Genomic DNA, 23,831 nt, shown 5'->3' on the forward strand with positions numbered 1-23,831 from the left:
GTCCTCTTCTGGGCTCCATGACTCCGGCAGCCTCAGGGGTCAATTGAGGCCCAAACACAAGTGTGCTGTAGGGCTTGCCAATATCATGACATTAGTGTCAAAGTATCATGATGTCAATGCGCCCCCATGAGACCGCATCCAATCACAAGCCTCCACTGACCCCCAGGCCACTGAGGTCACCGACTAGGCGCGAAGTGGGACGAAGATGCCAGTTTCGTGTGAAACAGGTGGGCTAACCTTGTGAATATTTTGCCCATCTCTACACCGCACATTATAACGTATTAAAAGGGTATTTTGGAAACTACAAGGTATCTCCTATCCACAGGATTCCAGATAACGGATCGGTGCGGGTTATATAGGTGGGTCACGTAGGTGCGATGTTACTTCATTCATTTCTATAGGACCTGCTGTACTCCTCTTCTCCCATAGAGTGCCAGCCAGCAGGCTTGAGTGGCCTGTCACTCCATTTCGTATTTCTCGGCTCTCCTGGAACATACAGGGGTCTCCCGAAAGCAGCAGTGACTACCTGAATTCCTGGAAGCGGGGGTAAATGTCTTGGGTCCAAGGATGTGCCAAGGTCTCTGCTATTTAATACACGATGTGGGAATTTTATGTGCCAGTAAAGACACGAAAAAGGGGCGGATAAGGACATTAGCAAAAATGGAGTATGGTACGTGCCAATAGCGACAAGGACTCACCCATGCCTGTGATTGCCTGAGTGGTAGGTTCATGGTATCAAGAGGGACCAGCAAGTAGAGACCAGCAGGGAGACCTAAGAGCTGTTGGAGATAATTTTTTTGTTCAACGCATTTAGAAATAATTGTCAAACCCCTGAAAGGACCAACCTGTAAGATCCACCCACCAAGAACTTCTATGGTACAAAGCCAGACCTCATGAGCCTCCTTAGAACAATCCTTGGACTGAGGTCACCACTAAATGATGGAAAACTCTACAAAATACAAGGTCTAGCTGTAGTAACAAGGTGGTGACACTAGGAAGCTCCAGCATGTGCTGCGGCCACCTCCGAGCTGCAGATTCCCGTCCTCATTATATGCAGAGGAGCTTCCATTCAGCACCTTGACACCAGATGGGAGATCTGGCAGGCGGCTCCTTCCCCTTGTGTAATCCTAACCAGCGCCTCATTTCACAGATATGCTCAAGCTCTGCTGGCTCTTACTCAGTCTTCTGATCTATCACTTAGCCGCCCTGCAAGTTTCAGCCATATCCCTGGCACAAGTCGTAATCTTTTTGTTCCTAAAAGGAAGCCAATTGCTGGAACAAAACGGAGGAATTTCTGGACAATATAATCCTCATTCCAGGGTGACTGCACATGAGAGTCTTCCCGGGAGGCAGCGGCCTCCTCTACTATTATAGGCGTTCACATAGCTGAGCCGATATGGAAATCCCTGACGGCCCATGCCGGCTCCAGGTATAGGCGGGCCCTTGAGTGACAGAGTCTTAGTGGGCCCCTTGTCTCACCCAGTCTTAAGTTGACAAGCACTTATAGTAGATCACCATGGGCCTCTTAAGCTAAGTGGGCCTTGGCATCCGCACAGATTTGCCTAGTGCTGTTGCCAGCCGTTCTGATTGGCAATAACATGCAACCTGCAGCTGCTCAAAAGATGGAGGATTGTCTTTTTGAATTAAACTTTTTGACAATAACCAATTCATATCAAGTTGGCTCATGGACTCATTCAGCACTTTGATTTCCTACTGAATGGGAACTGCACACTGCACTGCACAGTGTATGGCGCCGTCTGCTTCCGACTCCGAACACTGTGTCGTTCCGACACCAGCAGTTCCACTACTAACGTCAGCTAATTGGTGGGTGTGCCAGGGATTGAAATCTCATGGATCTGATGATATGGCCAATCCTAAAGATAGCTTATTAATATTGTTTGCCCAGAAAATCTCTGTAAACACGGGGTGCTTTACGTGCCCATTACAGGACCCGCAGATTCTGCTTCACAAGGGGGGTCCGCTGGTTTGAAACTGAAACTGAAAGAGACTACAGTCTTCCATGCAGGACTGTTCTTTCTGCCGATTTTAGACGGAATCTGCGGTGGAGAGCGGAGATTTCAACGCAGTCTTAGAAAATAATTTTTCTTCCTCCCGTACTTTGTCATTGAAGAAGGATCCAAATAACAACCAGCAGATCCTTAAAGCTCATGAATTCATATAATAGGAAACCAATAAGGAAAAAATATCTAAAGACATTAAAAAATTCCAGACCTAGTGGACCAGATTTGCCATCTTTTGCCTAGAATACTTCTGTAAACATGGGACGGTTTGGGTGCCCGTTACGGGACCCACACATCCCATATTCTACTTTACAAGTCAGAACTTTTGTCACCCACCTCGCCTTGTGAAGGAGGATCCCAACGACTAGTGAATGGATCCAGTAGAGCTGCTGACTAAACTGGATCAATCGGGTGTTGAAAAAGAAAAAAATTTATATCTAAAGACTTAAAAAAACTTTCAGATTTTCTTGGCTATGCCTTAACCCGGAGCATTTTTGGCACATCTCAGCTACTGTTTTTTTAAATAGTGGCTGGACTGGGATGGGAATCTGGCTCACCTTGCACAGAATGGAAGATTAGGAATGAATCTGTTTTCCCTTAGCCCAAACAGCAGCACAAATGGGGTATTCCCGCCCCTGTGTACTGTTAGGACAGGTGGAATTTTTAATTAACTAACAGTCTTCTTCCCCTATAAGAGGCCGGGAGACCTCCCCCTCCTTGTGTTAGTCCAAAAGTATAATAGAGAAACAAATATAATGCATAACAATTTAAGCATAGCAAAGACATAATAAGGGAGGGAGCCTTGTGCTGCTGTTTGGGCTAAGGGAAAACATATCATCATTCATAATCTTCCATTCCCCCTACACCCAACAGCAGCACAAATGGGGATTTAGCAAGTATAAAATGCACTAGGGTGGGGGGTCTTGGCGGACTGATTCCAAGACCAATTGCTCAAAGGCAACGGAATCCGGTGTGCACCAGTCCAGCCTATAGTGTCTGGCGAAGGTGAGATGCGAACTCCAGGATGCGGCACCGCATATCTGCTCTAAGGAGAGCGAACGTCTCTGCCCAGGAAGTTGACACGGCTCTGGTAGCGTGTGCCCATAGAAACTCTGGTACTGGTAGGTCCTGGGCACGAAGCGAGCATGAAATGGCCTCTTTAATCCACCTTGACAAGGTGGCTTTGGATTCTTTAGCTCCTCCGTTACGTCCATAGACATTAACCAGTAGGTTTTCTGACCTTCGGAAGGGTTCGGTACGCTCTAAGTAGATACGAAGTGCTTGGACCTCCGAAAGGCCGGCCCGAAGCGCTGCGAGAAACAAAAATGCGCACTGTGCATGTGGGGGCTTCCGACCGCGCAAGAAAAATGCGCTACATGCGCGGACCCTCTGACAGGCCGGTGCGGAGTACAGCGAGAGGGAATGGGCAACTGCACATGCGCAGACTTCCGGAGCCGGTCTGGGTGCGCCGACACAGGCGCCCCTGGCAAACCCATCTGCTGGAGGAAGGTTCCGACCAGGGAGCGGCGTCCCTCCCCCCTTCTAACCCTATAAAAGCTGGACCATTAACACAGTCGGTTTCTCTTTGCAGCTCTATGAACATGGTTGGCAGCTCACAGGCCAGCTTCACAGCAGGAGGCTCGCCATTTTCTGACTCCTCGCGGTTCGTGCACTTGTTTACGTGACCTCTGCAGATTTTTAGATTATTGTCCCTTTAATACAAAAATAAACTACAATACAAAGTCAGGGGGAATTCTTCATTTTGGTAGCGTTCAGCTTTGATTGCATTCTGTCCATTTAACAAGCCATGGTAATGTGAACAATGTTCCATGGTAATCGCCAGCAGGTGCAGACCTCGTGCTGGAGTCACATTTGTCACGCTGGAATGGTAAAAACGGAAACTTAAATGTGGATTTTTTCCGTGGAGCCAACATGTACTGAAGCAGATCCCATAAGACTGTTTACTGCCCATGGAGTATTACCCAGCGGGCATTGCCCTACCTACTAGCTGGAACTATTCCCGTTGACAGATCTATTGAAAACAGATCTCATTGGATTGTGTGGGGATCCACTTTGGTTCATGGTGAATAACCCTTTAAGGACTCGGGGTAATTCGGATGTTAACTCTATGCTACTTTATCCCATTGGCGCCTGTAACGGTATGGCGCCGAGCAGGAAGGAGTTAAATACCCAATGGGGAGATCCATCTACAGCAGACTAAATATGATGATGGATTATATAAGGTGGCTCAGTAGTTACAGCTCTGGGGTCCAGGGTTCAAATCTAACCAAGAAAATCTGCAAGGATCTATGTTCTTATAGATTTTTGGGGAATCTTGTTCTAACTGGAACACCCCTTTACATGATATTTCTTCTATGACCCCCCCTATATTCTGTGTACTAGGAATCCCCTGGCAGCCACAGTGTACATCAATGGAGTGACGCGTCCCGGCACTGACACGCACATCCACATTTCCAGTCATCTCCACAGAGATTTTCCTTCGCTGAAATATTAGAAACATTTGTCCTTTTTCCACTAAGTTAAAATTTCTCAGAGCTACATGAAAAGTTTTTTTTTGCGAAGTTTAATCCCTGAATAAATGGAAAATTCTAGAACTTTCTTATAGACTTTCTGTTTCTATTCTCCATGTACAAGATCTCTGCTTGCGGTCAGTGACTGAGAAGACTCTGGTGTCCATTCAGAGTCAGTAACCCTGTATATAGCTAGTCCTGCTCTCAGCTGATACATTGTATCCAGTCTAGACAATGCTCTGTGAGCTCAACAGCCTGGACTGCAGACTGATCCATTGTAGCAAACTAGTGGAGATATTTGTGTAGCTGCTGCTGATGTATCCAGTCTAGACAACGCTCTGAGGCCTCAACACCCAGGATATCCAGTCTAAACAATGCTCTGTGAGCTTAAGAGCTTGGACTCCAGACTGATACATTGTAGCAAACTAGAAAAGAGATTTGTGTGCAGGTTAATGATGGATCCAGTCTAGACAATGCTCTGTGCAGGGAGGGGGAGGACATAAGCTGTGACACCATCTGATGTAAAAAATAGCTCAATGGTGTTATCTTCTATTGTAATCCTGTCCTGTGATGTAAATCAGGTGACTGCTGCTAACAAAAACCCTATAGTGTGTCATTCTGTTATTAGGCTTTGTGGCCAAAGTGGAAACTGCAGAATATAGACATGTAAAATAATTAAAAAAAAATTAGACCATTTTTGGCGACACATTCCCTTTAAATTCCCGACCCCTCCGATTCGAACCATCTTCCTTCCTAGAAGTCAAGGCTCGAGGGGTTGCAATTTGGACATTGGATCCCTACAGTGCCCTCAATTGTTTCAATATTTGTGGACTTTGGAGAAGCCCCTTTTATCTTTTTTTTTTGTTTGTTCTTGGCTTCCACAACACGAGCGCGCGTTGCGTTTACTATAACCGCTTTCAGAAGCCCGGAGAATGCAGGAGGCCGAATAGGAAACTTTTTTTTTTCTGTTCTGTCAGAGCTTGTAAACTACACAGATACAGTAAACCATATGGATGAGGCGAGGCTTGCAGATGGATGCCGAGCTTATCCTCCCGTTCCAGGCGGCTGCTCCGGAGCTCTGTCATCGGCTATACAGGTCTGCAGACAGATATCTCTTAGCTCTTGTTTATGAATCTTCCACAAGGATCATGGCGTCCTATCGTATCCCGACTTCCCCAGCGGTCACCCATGTGAGTGAGGGTCATCCCCTCCCCCCATCGTTTATAGGGTTTCTCGGTTACATACTGTTCCGTCACCGGAGGTTTTTTCAGGGAAAAAGACTAAACCATTCCCGGCGCTGTTCGCTATCACATGAAGGTAAACAATTTCCGAGCATTGTATAACTTATGTATTTGATCCTGTACAGAGCGGCCACATGAATCGCTCCGTAGCCCCCGAACACCATCATGAATTACTCTTCGAGGAAGGAGACGGGTCTTCTGGGTTTATCTTTAGATCTTCAGTCCCAACCAGAGTCAACAACTCGATCTATGGTCCCAGTGTAAGTCATGGCCTTCCTGGATCCAGCCATGACCCTTCTAACCTCCAACGCGGCATCACCCTACCTGGCAATCGTCACCTGCCGATGGGGTCAGACATGGCGGACTAGTTGGCTCCAATGTCTAGCATGTTGCCTGCTGATTGAGGTTCTTACCTGTTCCTAGTTCCTTGAGGATTCGATCCTGATTCTTGTTTGTCCCTGGATCTTGACCCTTTTCTCAGTTTAGTGCCCATGTCTCACCCACCTTGTACCCACAATTCTACTCCCATCTCAGACCCTTGGTTCCAATATTGTTCACAGTCCTCTCTGATCCTTTGGCCTTCCGTGTCCTGACTGTCCATCTGGTGATGACCCATCTTGACGTTGACACCATCTTGTAGAGTTAATGGAGTTATCCACTTTTACGAAACTCATGTCCTATCCTTATTAGGCCATCAATTTTAGATCGTAGGATCCCAAAAGTTCAAGATGTGAACCATGCCAAGAAACATGGGGGCAGCCGGACACTGAGCTGTTCACTGGTCGTAATCTTTGTAGTGGTGGATATCGGGACTGCATTGTCCCATAGACTTGAATGGGGTACTGCTCCGGTAATGATAACCACTGCTACTACTAGTACAGCGACCATCTAGCAAGATACCTGTAACTAGTTCTCGTTCCTCCAGATTTTGATCCTGGTTCTGGTTTGTCCTTTATCTTGACATTTTCCAGTTTATTGCCAATGTCTTGCCCTTTGAATTTTACGCCTGGTACCTGTTGTTCTACTCCTGGCTGACTCTCAGTCCCATCTGATCCTTTGGCCTGTCATATCCTGACTGTCCCTCTGGCGATGACCCTTCCTGAGGTCCACGCCATCTTGTGAGGTTAAAGGTGTTCTCCACCTTTATGAAATTCATGTCCTATCAATTTTAGATCATAGAGATCCAATTGTCAGGATCCCTGCAGATCAGCTGTTTCCATAGCATGCACAGTTCTTGGTATTGTTTACTTGCTGGACACTACTAACTCAATGTAGTTTTAGTTGTGGTGGATTTTGGTATTGCAGCGTTGCCCCCCAGACTGATAGGCGGTGTTCCTACAAGTAAGGAGAGTGCCTAGAATACTGCCTTATCCTTTCTTGATCCTTGAGGTCTTGATTCTGATTCTTGCTTGTCCCTTATCTAGACCTTTTTCCGGTTTGGTGCCCATGCCTTTGCCGCCTGGTACCTGTGGTTCTACTCCTGGCACCAGTATTGGTTTTAGGCCCATCTGATCTCCTCCTCTATTGTATGCAGAATGTTCTTCTGGTGATAACCCTTCCTGATGTCCACTTCTCCTAATGGGTCATCAATTTCAGGTCGCTGGGGGTCATACTGTTGGGATCCCAGCAGATCAGCCGTTTCCTGAAGCACGGAGTTCAGAATGATTTAGATGCAGGTCACAGCGCCGCTCACTTACCGCCACTTTAGTGGTGGACATCGGTATTGTAGCGTTGTTCCATAGACTTGATTGGAATACTACCCTAGTACCAATAACCACGGACACTACTAGTCCTGATCCCTTTACCTCCACGCACCGAAACTTGCCACGTGGGAAGTGGAGAGGCTCACGTGGCACTGAGAACAATCAGTGACCTTAGTGGTCGCCAGTAAGGAATCGATGGAGTATGGCAGTGATGTCACCGGTGCTCTCCGCTTCCAGCATGGCGAGTCCAGGAACGGAAGACCCGGACAATGGAGTATCAAGGATAGGCGAGAATGCCTAACTAACCAAGTTGCCCCCAAGATTGCTCTAAATTTTGAAAAAAACTTAAAAGTAATAGAAAATCACGAGAATGTAGTAAAGTCCTTACCTTGTGAAAGTACAGGGTCTCCTATATAGCCATAAAGCTAAATTACACAATTCTGGTTTCCTGCAGCCACCACTAGGAGGAGCTCACGAGCATACTGTGCATACACTAAAGTCAATATTATCATTTCTACTCCAGAGCTCCCCCTAGAGGTGGCTGCAGGAAAACAGGTCATCATCATATCTAATGCTTTGTCTATGCAGGGGATTTGGTGCTCTGTATCGGAAAAGCAAAGCTCCACTGTTATGAAGACGGGAATCGGTAAGTTATCACAGTGGACAAAGGAAGGGGAAGCCATTCAGTAACAGATCTGCTGGTTCTTTAATGTGCAGGACACCAGACCCGGTCCTCATGTTTATGTATAGAGGAAGCACATGAATGGAAGAAGCTACAGATGTTAGACACGGCCATCAGAGAGAGCTGTCCCTGGGCAGCAGCGCCCACTACAGGAGGCCTCGCAGCAGATGCTAAACGTCACTTTTATTGTCTGTTATTGGATTATTTGCTGCCGCAGAACGATCGTTTATGGACACCATTGGACAAATCGAAGATGACAGAAGGTCTGGAACTTGTTTGCATAGTTCTGCATCTAATCTGACGGGATAACAACAACGCTGGCAGATCCGGGGAGAGCGCGGGTGACATCTGCCGCTGACACGAGAAGTAAAGATTAGAAAAACATGGCTGATATGAAACAGCGCCACCCCTGTCCACAGGGGGTGTGTGGTAGTGCAACTCAGTCCTATGTCTTTTAAATATATTTGCAGGAAAATATGGGTCCCCCCCTTCATATTTGTAGGGAGTCCATTAAGCCAGATGTGGGATGCTGCTTGGTGGGATCTTGGTGCTTTAGCTGCCCCTTTCTGACATTGAGGCTGGTGGTTTATTTTCCATATCAAGGCACTTTGCAATGTCAAGAAATTACCGACGCCATATATATAAGGCTACGTTCACATCTGAACTGGTGTCTGTCCGGAGCGGAATCTGGACGTAGTAATCCTGCAAGTAGGACTTTTTTTTTGGAAACAACGGGTCCCCGACGGATCCCATTATAGTCAATGGGGTCCCATGCGATCTGTCGTTGGCTGCCATTATGACCCAAAAAACAGAATAAAAGATGGAGGCTCTGACCCCATACACATGCATGCTCAGAGTGGCCACACATGCATACTGTAACCAGACACCTGATCCGCGGTGCACCCGGGTGCTTAGATGTCTGGGTATGTCCTACCCTCGTATCCTTGCAGGGAACTGGGCCGCTGCTATACCTTTGTATAAGATATTTTTCACTCCCAGCTGGAGATATTACTCAGATATTTCAGCAATCTTGATTGGCGACCATTATGTCTAATTGTAAGAAGCTGCAACGTATCGTAGTCATAGGAATGGAACAAACAGAGAATATTTGGGGGGGTGACGGAAGGTCCTGTCCAGGGAGAAAGTGAAGTAGAGGAAGTTTTCCAAGACTGACAAGAAGAGCAGCAAGATTAAGAGGGCAAAAACGTGAGAGGGGTTCCTGCAGATGCATTGGTAACGTCTATACAATCCAGAGTATATACTGTATATAGAACGTATATCCTATGGGTCACTAAAGCAACTATTAGCATGTAAAGCCTAAAATGACTACAGTACACATAATAGGATTGGGGTAGAGAATCTAAGGAGTCCCCCTATTTCTGACCCTCAAGGGGGTAAGGACTTTCTCAGTGGGATTCCCACATTATTATCCCGGAAGAGTCAATGCTTGGTGGCAGCAGTGCTGATGATACGGTAGCAAAATGTCATCACCAGGTTGCAAAAAAGCCAGGAGATAAAGATAGGAGCAGAGCAGAGCGACTAGGAGTAGAACAACAGGAACCAGGTGAACAATCCAAGGGAGGGATCCAGGAACAAGGCCGAGGTCAGAGTCAAAACACATGGGAACAATTGAAGGCAAAGGGCAGAGGCATAACTGCAGGTGAGGAGGATAGGTGCGAGTTCCCCTTTAATAAGTACTTCTTGGCCGTGTGTTTTCACGTTTTGCTGATAGTTCGATATCAACAGCAAAGGAGACCCATGGCAGAAAGAAGAGGACATCTCTGGAGTGGGGAGCATTGCCTAGGTGATAGAACATCATTATCTGACTCCAGTAGACACTGAGTCTCCTTCACTGTACTCCGGCACAGCGCCATACTGTACATCTGGCTGTGCCTGGTACTGCAGCTCACATCAGCCCAGTTTAGTGGTGCAACAGGCACAAGCAAATGTAAGGCGTTTTGCCTGATATACAATGGAGGTGACAGTGTGCTGTGCTGATCAGCGGGCGTGCTGTGTATCGATCGTCTCTGCTACAAAGTTACGGAACCAGGAGGACAGGGCTGGGAAGAAGCTTGCTGCGGCAGAAATCTCCTGCTTGGGAAGGAGATGAGGACAAGGTAAGTCCTAACCCGCTTTCTTTCTAGATTTAGCCTCTTAGAGTCCTGCCCATTGATAAGTAATCCCCCGACTCCGCTCTCACTCACTTGCACTCACTTTATTTATATATAAAAAACTTTTGTACTAAAATACAGACACCACACGGCCACGGCCTCATCACTTTTTATGTCGTTTTCATCAGATTTTCCGTTTTTTCCACTCTGGTTCATTGTCTGGTTCGTCTTCTTCAGAATCCACCTCGGCAAAAACGGCCTCGGGCTGCGTCCTGCAACACATGGAGGCGATAAGGGAAAGTGAAGTCAGAGAACGGCAGATATAGTTTATAACAGGAGCGATGGAATACGGAGTATTCATTGTATCCACTACAGTTCTGTATGCATCAGCAGGCTCTGTAAGCATTAGTTTAGGCTGCAGACTGGAGATTTCAATCTTTACAATGCAAAAAGTAAAATCTGCTGCTTAAAGGGTTAACTTTCGTCATCTCCACCACTGATTCAGGCACAGTTGTAATTTTTTGTATAGCCCCCACCGTTAGTTTTGGTGCCTGATAACCTAACTAAACTCCCTAATGTCAAGTGGGTGGAGTCAGGACGAAGCAGGCAAAAGGGTGTGACTAAGAGCTACAAGCAGAGGTTGAACAGTGTTAGCGCACCTACTTGACATTAGGGAGTCAAGTTTACATATCAGATACAAAAAAAACTAACTACACTGATTGCTCAGGAATGGTGGGGCCTAGAGAAAAAAATCCAACTATGACGGAATCAGTACAGTTAGTTTTGGTGTCTGATATCCTAACTAGACTCCCTACATTCAAGTGGGTGGTATCAGGCAAGGGGCATGAATCAGGGCTCCAATTAGAGTTGGATAGTGTCAAAGCTCTGAGTCACGCCCCCATACCTGACACCACCCACTTGTCTAATAAACATATCAGGCACCAAAATTAACCATGCTGCCTGCTTGGGAACGGTGCGGGCTAGAGAAAAAATTCCAACTATGCCGGAATCAGTATAGTTAGTTTTGGTGTCTGATATCCTAACTAGACTCCCTACAAGGGGCATGAATCAGGGCTCCAATTAGAGTTGGATAGTGTCAAAGCTCTGAGTCACGCCCCCATACCTGACACCACCCACTTGTCTAGTAAACATTTCAGGCACCAAAATTAACCATGCCGCCTGCTCGGGAATGGTGGGGGCTAGAGAAAAAATTCCAACTGTGCCGGAATCGGTGGAGCGGTGCCTATTGAAGGATGAAAAGAGCTGGGATATCATATACCATCCAACCTCAGGGTCCCCCACCGTGCCTGAGGATGAAGGGCCATGACAATACTCTCGGACACCGCCATCCTTGTGCATCCCCAGTGAATCAGAGCAGATACGGCTGAGACTAAGATCAGGAATCACAGCGTGTCGCGGGTCAATTACAGAAGGATAAACTGCGGTTCCTGAGTCCCAGAGCCAACGATTTAACATGGAAAAAAGCAGAAAATCCATCCCAGTCGTGACATCTGAGCCCTCGCTGTATGAACAGATACCGAGTCCAGAACAAGATAGAGATCAGGACTGTGACGCATCAGAAAGCCGCCGTGAGCCAGGGATAAATGAGACATTTCATGGCCAGCCGAGGGGAAAGGGCCCCTATAGATGGCTCCTTAGTATTATTGGGGGGGCAGGACGTAAGGTTAATGAGGAAGTCTGGGGGTGTTCATCCTACACACCTATATGGACAGGGCCAATGTCTTATCTATTGGGCACGGGTACGGGCACGGGGGGCTAGGTAAGGCAAGATAGCAACAGACACAGAAAAGTATACACACGTATGCTCTATATACACGTGTGTATGCATATACTTGTATATATACTATAACACACGTAAATATATACTCTATGCATACAAACACGTGCACATACCCATAGGGGCTCATCTCATTTGTCACACCCCTCATAGTTTTGAGACATGCACCCCCCTCCCCTCCATCCCAGAAGCAAGGACACAAAGGTAATTTGGTAACAGGTCCATCCCATGAACTTCATCCTCTCCGTATCCGGTTACCTCCATGACACCTGCAATGTTACTGTCATGAAAGATTTAATAGACACTGATCCCGGGAGGGCCGCCGTCCCACACGTGGGCCGATAGCATTACAGGCTTCTGTATAGAGCCGTAGCCAGGGGGGTAAGAGAGCTGGGCCTTGAAGTGGACAGGGTGGGGGCGATGGCCGCTATTAGCTTACACTGCAGCAGATACATATATTTATGTGGACGCTTGTCAGGCGGGATGAACAATGGCTGGATGCATGTGAACCTGACAGCTATTGTCAGACATGGCAAATGTGGCTCGATAAATGCCCATCAGTTCTACATCAGCGGCCGGGGTTAACCCTACATGTGCTGAGACGTGCAGACACCACAAGGGCTTTTGAGAAATACATCTAGGTGGCTACCGAATCGAACGACAGAGCGTGACATTTTATATACAATTTACATTATTTTATGGGGTGGAAGTTGCAGGTTTGACCCCACAGATTGAGGGCTACACGGACAGTTGTGATATGATCACAGGGTCATCCTCATAACCCAACCTTGCCCGGATCTGGACCTTTTGCAGTGACAAAGTTGGAGGCTACCTAAACCAACATGGCTGCCTATGGCGAACCCATTCAGACGTAGTATGGTGGACCATTAAAAATCGTTAGTGTAGCTGGAATGTAGTCTGGAATCGGCACAGATATGTTTTACGTACGTGGAATACGCTGGTGCCACCCAGTACGGGTTGTCTGCTGCATCCTTTGCGTGACGTAGAATAGCTTCTCGTGGATTACTGTCATCCGTCTTATCCAGGGCGATGTTTTTCACGATGAAAGATGACAAGGTACCTCCATGGGTGCCCACACGCCCACCGCGACCTGTGAGAAGGAAATATAGGCATTAGGTCAGATCAAAAATAGCAATAAAAATCTACTGGCATATCTGTATCTTCCACATCTATTCTACAGGAGAGACGACCCTGACCATAAGAGCTTACACTCTACAGGAGAGATGTCCCTGACCATAAGAGCTTACACTCTATAGGAGAGAAGACCCTGCCCATAAGAGCTTATAATCTACAGGAGAGAGGACCCTGCCCATAAGAGCTTATACTGTACAGGAGAGAGGACCCTGCCCATAAGAGCTTATACTGTACAGGAGAGAGGACCCTGCCCATAAGAGCTTACACTGTACAGAAGGGAGGACCCTGCCCATAAGAGCTTACACTCTACAGGAGAGAGGACCCTGCCCATAAGAGCTTACACTGTACAGGAGAGAGGACCCTGCCCATAAGAGCCTACACTGTACAGGAGAGAGGACCCTGCCCATAAGAGCCTACACTGTACAGGAGAGAGGACCCTGCCCATAAGAGCTTACATTCTACAGGAGAGAGGACCCTGCCCATAAGAGCCTACACTGTACATGAGAGAGGACCCTGCCCATAAGAGCTTACACTGTACAGGAGAGAGGACCCTGCCCATAAGAGCCTACACTGTACATGAGAGAGGACCCTGCCCATAAGAGCTTACACTCTACAGGAGAGAGGACTCTGCCCATAAGAGCTTTACACTCTACAGAAGAGAGGACCCTGCCCATAAGAGCTTACACTCTACAGGAGAGAGGACCCTGCCCATAAGAGCTTACACTGTACAGAAGGGAGGACCCTGCCCATAAGAGCTTACACTGTACAGGAGAGAGGACCCTGCCCATAAGAGCTTACACTCTACAGGAGAGAGGACCCTGCCCATAAGAGCTTACACTCTACAGGAGAGAGGTCCCTGCCCATAAGAGCTTACACTCTACAGGAGAGAGGACCCTGCCCATAAGAGCTTACACTCTACAGGAGAGAGGACCCTGCCCATAAGAGCTTACACTCTACAGGAGAGAGGACCCTGCCCATAAGAGCTTACACTGTACAGGAGAGAGGACCCTGCCCATAATAGCTTACACTCTACAGGAGAGAGGACCCTGCCCATAAGAGCTTACACTGTACAGAAGGGAGGACCCTGCCCATAAGAGCTTACACTGTACAGGAGAGAGGACCCTGCCCATAAGAGCTTACACTCTACAGGAGAGAGGACCCTGCCCATAAGAGCTTACACTCTACAGGAGAGAGGTCCCTGCCCATAAGAGCTTACACTCTACAGGAGAGAGGACCCTGCCCATAAGAGCTTACACTCTACAGGAGAGAGGACCCTGCCCATAAGAGCTTACACTCTACAGGAGAGAGGACCCTGCCCATAAGAGCTTACACTGTACAGGAGAGAGGACCCTGCCCATAAGAGCTTACACTCTACAGGAGAGAGGACCCTGCCCATAAGAGCTTACGCTCTACAGGATACAGATCCATCCCCTACAAGAGCGAGGACCCCTGACTATCGGTCAGACTCCATAAGCTCTAGAGACGGGGTGCAGCGCAAGAGAAGTCTTGTGACGCGATAACCTGGCCCCATCAGTATAAGAGATCTGTAGCCTTAAAAGGCAGATGTACCTGTACCGGAGAAGGGTCTCTGCCTATAATGTGCTTTGGGTTGGACCCCTGCCATAATGAGGAGAAATATCAGGCTCCAGGCCTCTACAACGTCGCAGTGAGCGAGCAGCGGGCCGGGCTATTCATAGCCCAGTAATTACAGACATCTCTATTACGGCATTCTTCTGAACACTTGCTTCCTCTATGACACATTGGCACTTGGCATCAAAGAGTCTTGCAGATCTAGAATTACGTATCTGTTTTGGTAGGGCAAGCACTTCTCCCACACTCAGCATGGCCGCCCGCACTGAATTGCATAATTCATGTTTCCCTAACCACAAATGTCAAAAAAAATTATCTTAAAATTGGCCAATTCCCAGAAGAGAAAGCCGCCGCGAGATACCGGCCGGGACCTCATAGTTGTGGCCACCGTTATATCCTGACACAATAAGTCATCAAAACTGGCGAATAATCGGGTTTTGTCCAGAACCTCGAAAACAAGTCGGAATCATCGCTGAGATCGTGTCCGACTGTCTCAAAAAGTTGACATTGGCGAGGACGGTGACACTGGAAGGCGCAGACTTCTGCCCGGCATTGTAGTAGACCACAGCCGTGTCGGGGGAAGGGTCACATGACGTGACCTCTGTGGTCGCCCGGCCCATGACGTGCAGGAGACATGGAGGAACTCAGGGGGTCAGACATATTACAAACACTGTATTCTAAGGCGGAGAACAAGGTGAACGGACTGTCTGAGGAGCAGGACAACGGACAACATGGTGCATACAAGAGGGACATAGTACAAGTGCAATGTGTGGGGGAAAATACAGTGTAGGGGCAGTATAATGTATAGCGGTCACACTATAGAGCTGTATACTGTAAGAGCGGTCACACTATAGAGCTGTATACTGTAAGAGCGGTCACACTATAGCTGTATACTGTAAGAGCGGTCACACTATATACTGTAAGAGCGGTCACACTATAGAGCTGTATACTGTAAGAGCGGTCACACTATAGAGCTGTATACTGTAAGAGCGGCCACACTATAGAGCTGTATACTGTAAGAGCGGTCACACTATAGAGCTGTATACTGTAAGAGCGGTCACACTATAGAGCTGTATACTGTAAGAGCGGTCACACTATAGCTGTATACTGTAAGAGCGGTCACACTATATACTGTAAGAGCGGTCACACTATAGAGCTGTATACTGTAAGAGCGGTCACACTATATACTGTATACTGTAAGAGCGGTCACACTATATACTGTATACTGTAAGAGCGGTCACACTATATACTGTATACTGTAAGAGCGGTCACACTATAGAGCTGTATACTGTAGGAGTGGTCACACTATAGAGCTGTATACTGTAAGAGCGGTCACACTATAGAGCTGTATACTGTAAGAGCAGTCACACTATAGAGCTGTATACTGTAAGAGCGGTCACACTATAGCTGTATACTGTAAGAGCGGTCACACTATAGAGCTGTATACTGTAAGAGCGGTCACACTATAGCTGTATACTGTAAGAGCGGTCACACTATAGCTGTATACTGTAAGAGCGGTCACACTATATACTGTAAGAGCGGTCACACTATAGAGCTGTATACTGTAAGAGCGGTCACACTATAGAGCTGTATACTGTAAGAGCGGTCACACTATAGCTGTATACTGTAAGAGCGGTCACACTATATACTGTAAGAGCGGTCACACTATAGAGCTGTATACTGTAAGAGCGGTCACACTATAGAGCTGTATACTGTAAGAGCGGTCACACTATATACTGTATACTGGAGAATTATTTTGTATCACTTGCACTTGCTACTCCTTAGGGAGAGACCACCATATAGGTGTGTGGAGACTTGTTAAGCCTTTAGCACTCCACTTTGCAAGGAACTATGGGAAGAATATGCAAATCCGCCTTCCATGATGTAATTAGGAAGACAGTTGCTGCCTCATTGTTGCAAACCAATAGAGGGCGCTCACTGGAATGTGCAAGCCTGTCTTAAGACAGGATTCCAGTGAAATAACCCAATAATGGCTGCTCCCTTTTATTTCACTGGAATCCTGTCTTAAGACAGGCTTGCACATTCCAGTGAGCGCCCTCTATTGGTTTGCAACAATGAGGCAGCAACTGTCTTCCTAATTACATCATGGAAGGCGGATTTGCATATTCTTCCCATAGTTCCTTGCAAAGTGGAGTGCTAAAGGCTTAACAAGTCTCCACACACCTATATGGTGGTCTCTCCCTAAGGAGTGACAATATCCCCCGAACCCTGTCTAAGCCTCTCACCTCTACCAGGTTATAGTCCTCTCTACATCGGGCTGATGAGATCCAACCAGATCGAAACAGCTGTCCTCGATTGAGAGACTATAACCTGGTAATAATCCCAGCGTCATTGCTAAACAAAGGCCTCTTGGAAGGTCGGGCATGAGGCTAAAGGGAGCAGCCATTATTGGGTTATTTCACTGGAATCCTGTCTTAAGACAGGCTTGCACATTCCAGTGAGCGCCCTCTATTGGTTTGCAACAATGAGGCAGCAACTGTCTTCCTAATTACATCATGGAAGGCGGATTTGCATATTCTTCCCATTGCACTTGCTAGTCAAGTATGTTGAGAGTTGTAGTTGCACAGGAGCAGTAGGGTCCCGGTTTGGAGGCTCCCGGTCTAGGCCTCCGCTAAGGACTGATGCTACACAGACATAAAGCGGCCCACCTGGTGCACAAGAGCTTTTATTCCAGCGCCCTCCATGGGCTGCTGCTTTTTGGCCTTGCAGGTAGAAGTATAATGATACAGAGTACATATACAGCACATATATATATATATATATATATATATATATATACACACACACACTGTGTATATATATATATCACCTTCCCATCTGTCCCGTGCACGCTGCCATATATCAGTATAAATACCAGGCCTCCGCACAGAAGCAGACAGGGGGCAGGTTGTGTCTGTTTACCATGACCTTAGCCCATATGTAATATATGTTGTCGTCCTGCTTTATGTCAATGCACCTTTCACCACCATTTCTCAGGTTACATTATGTAGAGTAACACACCAAATTACAAGCAGATATTCCGGGAGTGCCCGGGGGGACAAGGGCAGTGCCAGGGCCGAGAGGACGGCACAAAGCTCCTCGTCTACTTAAAGGGGGTCGTCTATGTGGACACTATTAGGGTCAGCCATGATAAAGTGATGTTTCCCATCCCCCTTCTTAAACCCCTAGTGATCAGAAAGCATCTTTCAATTACGCCACAGCACTCCCGCAGGTGAAATGAAGAATTACAGTTCTTCCAAAGTTTCAAAAGAACAATAATTCATTACAAAACTTTATTAGTCTGTGGAAGAGATCAGACATTTATCAAAAATGTAAAAAAGGTTTTAAAGTCAAGGAGGTCACAACTAGAAAATGTGTAGACCGTGTACAGGGGCGAGCCGGGTCCTCCAGGACAGAGTATACAGAGAGGACAGAGAGAGACTATAAAAGGGTTTATTAGAAAAACATCCTTTCTGTTTTTGCAGAAACAGCGCCACTCTTTTCTAGAGGTTGTTTGTGGTACTGCGGCTTAACAGTACAGAAGTGGTGAAAAGACATTTTCGTTGCTATATAGTGCACTACCTGCCCATGCCATGCACTAAAGGAGAGACACACAAAGAGAAAGGGTAAAGAACGGATCCGACAACAGCAGCTTGTTAACAGTTTCCACAAATTATCTCGTAAATCTGAGATTTTATATTTAATATCTACATAAAATGGATGGAAACTGTCAGCAGCGCCAACTTCATCTCCAGGCTGAAAAAGAGTTTACACAACCCGCGGTAAAACAGGAGGCGGCAACCTGGATACCAAATTAGAAAGTGCAAGTGATGCAGAAGTGCTCGGCCGCGAATCGCGGCTCTTAGGGCGATTATTCATTATTTGCTAAGTTACCCAAATCTTAAAATAATTCAGACGCTTAACCCCTGAATGCCCAGATCTGCTAAACCGCAAGACACCTGAGCTGTACAGGTGCGAGGCATGGTCACAAGGTACGGACGGATACAAATAGGACTTTGTAGTCAGCACTGTCACTTTGTTGTGCTGGGTACTAGGTCAATGGGCACTGCCAAGGCCAGGCAAGACCGAAAAAGATTGCCAACCCCAAGCACTTGCCAGTAAATTTGCATACTCAAAAAAAAAGATCCGTTTGTGCAAACATTGGGCTGCTGCCAATGCAAACAAAGTATGCAGGTGCCCTACCAAACACTGGGGTTATGACGTAGGACAAAATGATCCCATTAAAAAGATCCTATAACTATCTGCACCCACTTCACCATTTAATAGGCTCCGATCCACCGATTCTGGCGCAGTTGGAATTTTCTTTCTAGCCCCCACTGTTGCCGAGTAATCATTATAGTTAGTTTTAGTGCCTGGTAAGTGAACTAGACTCCCTAATAGCAAGTGGGTGGTGTCAGGCAGAAGGAGGCAAGTGGGACGTGACTCAGGGGTGGACAGTGTCAGAGCTCAGAACCAAGACCCTGTGCCCACTCTTGCCTGACACTGTGCACCTCTGACTGGAGCTGTGTCATGCCCCCTTGCCTGCTCTTATCTCACACCACCCACTTGCCGTTAGAGAGTCTAGTTCACATATCCAGCCCAAAACGAACAGAAGTGATTGCTCAGGAATGGTGTGGGCTAGAGAAAAAATTCCAACTGTGCCAGAATCAGTGGAGGAATGTCTATTACAGGGTGAAACAAGCTTGAGTTGTTGAAATTTCCTCTTTAACTGTGCGAGCGAAATTGCAGGGTCCTAATATCGGCACTGACTGCGGGGATTCACTTCATGCACGACTCGCTCGCTGCAATTGTTCTGAGCTCAAACAAGAATATCTATTGATGTAAGCAAATCTCCAAAGTAAATAGCATCACCATGTAAATGAGGGAGAGGCTGCGCCACACACTGCAAGCTTGGATTTGTAAGTCAAAGAAACATTTACTTTGTATTTGCAATCTGACAAGGCTGCTGGGGGAGAATTATTCATTTGGGAAATAGTCTAACAGGACAAACTAAAGAAAACATACCAAAATGTAAGAATATGCACACCTCGAGAAGAAACCGGCACTGCTGCTGCAAAATAGTCCAGAAGCCTGGATAATACAAACAGGGCACAAAGCAGCAGGTACATGGTGGGATCTGAGAACCAGCAGGACCAGAAGACTACAAGGAGACGCCTGCCCTGCCCGAGACCAAAGAGGAAGCTGCCCAAAATTATTCCGAAAATTCTGCACATAGAAACAATGCTGACAACATTACTGTGACATCACTGTGTGTATTATCCCTGTACTGTGACATCACTGTGTGTATTATCTCTGTACTGTGACATCACTGTGTGTATTATCCTGTACTGTGACATCACTGTGTGTATTATCCTGTACTGTGACATCACTGTGTGTATTATCTCTGTACTGTGACATCACTGTGTGTATTATCCCTGTACTGTGACATCACTGTGTGTATTATCTCTGTACTGTGACATCACTGTGTGTATTATCCTGTACTGTGACATCACTGTGTGTATTATCCTGTACTGACATCACTGTGTGTATTATCTCTGTACTGTGACATCACTGTGTGTATTATCCTGTACTGTGACATCACTGTGTGTATTATCCCTGTACTGTGACATCACTGTGTGTATTATCCTGTACTGTGACATCACTGTGTGTATTATCCCTGTACTGTGACATCACTGTGTGTATTATCTCTGTACTGTGACATCACTGTGTGTATTATCCCTGTACTGTGACATCACTGTGTGTATTATCTCTGTACTGTGACATCACTGTGTGTATTATCTCTGTACTGTGACATCACTGTGTGTATTATCTCTGTACTGTGACATCACTGTGTGTATTATCTCTGTACTGTGACATCACTGTGTGTATTATCTCTGTACTGTGACATCACTGTGTGTATTATCCTGTACTGTGACATCACTGTGTGTATTATCCTGTACTGTGACATCACTGTGTGTATTATACCTGTACTGTGACATCACTGTGTGTATTATCCTGTACTGTGACATCACTGTGTGTATTATCCTGTACTGTGACATCACTGTGTGTATTATCCTGTACTGTGACATCACTGTGTGTATTATCCTGTACTGTGACATCACTGTGTGTATTATCTCTGTACTGTGACATCACTGTGTGTATTATCCTGTACTGTGACATCACTGTGTGTATTATCCTGTACTGTGACATCACTGTGTGTATTATCCTGTACTGTGACATCACTGTGTGTATTATACCTGTACTGTGACATCACTGTGTGTATTATCCTGTACTGTGACATCACTGTGTGTATTATCTCTGTACTGTGACATCACTGTGTGTATTATCCTGTACTGTGACATCACTGTGTGTATTATCCTGTACTGTGACATCACTGTGTGTATTATCCTGTACTGTGACATCACTGTGTGTATTATCCTGTACTGTGACATCACTGTGTGTATTATCTCTATACTGTGACATCACTGTGTGTATTATCCCTGTACTGTGACATCACTGTGTGTATTATCCCTGTACTGTGACATCACTGTGTGTATTATCCTGTACTGTGACATCACTGTGTGTATTATCCTGTACTGTGACATCACTGTGTGTATTATCCCTGTACTGTGACATCACTGTGTGTATTATCCCTGTACTGTGACATCACTGTGTGTATTATCCTGTACTGTGACATCACTGTGTGTATTATCTCTGTACTGTGACATCACTGTGTGTATTATCCCTGTACTGTGACATCACTGTGTGTATTATCCTGTACTGTGACATCACTGTGTGTATTATCCTGTACTGTGACATCACTGTGTGTATTATCTCTGTACTGTGACATCACTGTGTGTATTATCCCTGTACTGTGACATCACTGTGTGTATTATCTCTGTACTGTGACATCACTGTGTGTATTATCCCTGTACTGTGACATCACTGTGTGTATTATCTCTGTACTGTGACATCACTGTGTGTATTATCTCTGTACTGTGACATCACTGTGTGTATTATCTCTGTACTGTGACATCACTGTGTGTATTATCCTGTACTGTGACATCACTGTGTGTATTATCTCTATACTGTGACATCACTGTGTGTATTATCCCTGTACTGTGACATCACTGTGTGTATTATACCTGTACTGTGACATCACTGTGTGTATTATCCTGTACTGTGACATCACTGTGTGTATTATCCCTGTACTGTGACATCACTGTGTGTATTATCCCTGTACTGTGACATCACTGTGTGTATTATCCTGTACTGTGACATCACTGTGTGTATTATCCTGTACTGTGACATCACTGGGTGTATTATCTCTGTACTGTGACATCACTGTGTGTATTATCCCTGTACTGTGACATCACTGTGTGTATTATCTCTGTACTGTGACATCACTGTGTGTATTATCTCTGTACTGTGACATCACTGTGTGTATTATCTCTGTACTGTGACATCACTGTGTGTATTATCTCTATACTGTGACATCACTGTGTGTATTATCCCTGTACTGTGACATCACTGTGTGTATTATACCTGTACTGTGACATCACTGTGTGTATTATCCTGTACTGTGACATCACTGTGTGTATTATCCCTGTACTGTGACATCACTGTGTGTATTATCCCTGTACTGTGACATCACTGTGTGTATTATCCCTGTACTGTGACATCACTGTGTGTATTATCTCTGTACTGTGACATCACTGTGTGTATTATCCCTGTACTGTGACATCACTGTGTGTATTATCCTGTACTGTGACATCACTGTGTGTATTATCCCTGTACTGTGACATCTCTGTGTGTATTATCCCTGTACTGTGACATCACTGTGTGTATTATCCCTGTACTGTGACATCACTGTGTGTATTATCTCTGTACTGTGACATCACTGTGTGTATTATCCCTGTACTGTGACATCACTGTGTGTATTATCCCTGTACTGTGACATCTCTGTGTGTATTATCCCTGTACTGTGACATCACTGTATTATCCCTGTACTGTGACATCACTGTGTGTATTATCTCTGTACTGTGACATCACTGTGTGTATTATCCTGTACTGTGACATCACTGTGTGTATTATCCCTGTACTGTGACATCACTGTGTATTATCTCTGTACTGTGACATCACTGTGTGTATTATACCTGTACTGTGACATGACTGTGTGTATTATCCTGTACTGTGACATCACTGTGTGTATTATCTCTGTACTGTGACATCACTGTGTGTATTATCCTGTACTGTGACATCACTGTGTGTATTATCTCTGTACTGTGACATCACTGTGTGTATTATCCCTGTACTGTGACATCACTGTGTGTATTATCTCTATACTGTGACATCACTGTGTGTATTATATCTGTACTGTGACATCACTGTGTGTATTATCCCTGTACTGTGACATCACTGTGTGTATTATCCCTGTACTGTGACATCACTGTGTGTATTATCCTGTACTGTGACATCACTGTGTGTATTATCCCTGTACTGTGACATCACTGTGTGTATTATTTCCATACCATAAGATGTAAGATATCAGGGATACAGTTTAATCCACTATCCCAATCCTGTATCTAGTTACCCTGCCATATGTATAGTGACTTGTTATATCTCCGCACCCATCCAGGGCCCAGTCTTTGGGTTACACTTCCCCTCCCTATTTTTAATCCAGATTTATAAAATTTCCAATTTCCCTTCAATGTCTCTTTAATGGCTGAGTCACGCTGCGTCTCCGAGCCTGTACATGTAATCCTTACTCACGGGTGATGATCACTTCTCCGTCATCTTCCTATCATTCACATACACCCGCAATAGCACTAAGTTTGGAGACTGCAGGGGTGGTTACTATATAGAGGCAGACAGTGTCACTGTATACAGCGCTGACCACTCTATCCTGTGCTGCCATTTCCGGTGACTTGTCATGGTCCAGCCCTTCTGCCTCCAGCAATGAGGCCATACAAAGGAGCCTTGTTATCAGGCCCAAGTCA

At 45.9% G+C, this 23,831-nt stretch overlaps 1 protein-coding gene across 1 annotated transcript in view; it reads right to left on the reverse strand.

Annotated features, from left to right (window-relative positions):
- Positions 1-10,374: 10,374 nt before the first annotated feature.
- Positions 10,375-23,831, reverse strand: part of WDR70 (WD repeat domain 70) — a 140,173-nt gene continuing 126,716 nt past the window's right edge. Inside the window, exons 17-18 of the mRNA XM_075267604.1 lie at positions 13,036-13,198; positions 10,375-10,561 (exon numbers count right to left, since the gene is read on the reverse strand). Of these exons, the coding sequence (XP_075123705.1) occupies positions 10,474-10,561; positions 13,036-13,198 (251 nt within the window). The 3' untranslated portion in view covers positions 10,375-10,473. The remainder of the gene's footprint in view (positions 10,562-13,035; positions 13,199-23,831) is intronic.

Source organism: Leptodactylus fuscus, chromosome 1 (assembly GCF_031893055.1).
Source record: "Leptodactylus fuscus isolate aLepFus1 chromosome 1, aLepFus1.hap2, whole genome shotgun sequence".
NCBI lineage: Eukaryota > Metazoa > Chordata > Amphibia > Anura > Leptodactylidae > Leptodactylus > Leptodactylus fuscus.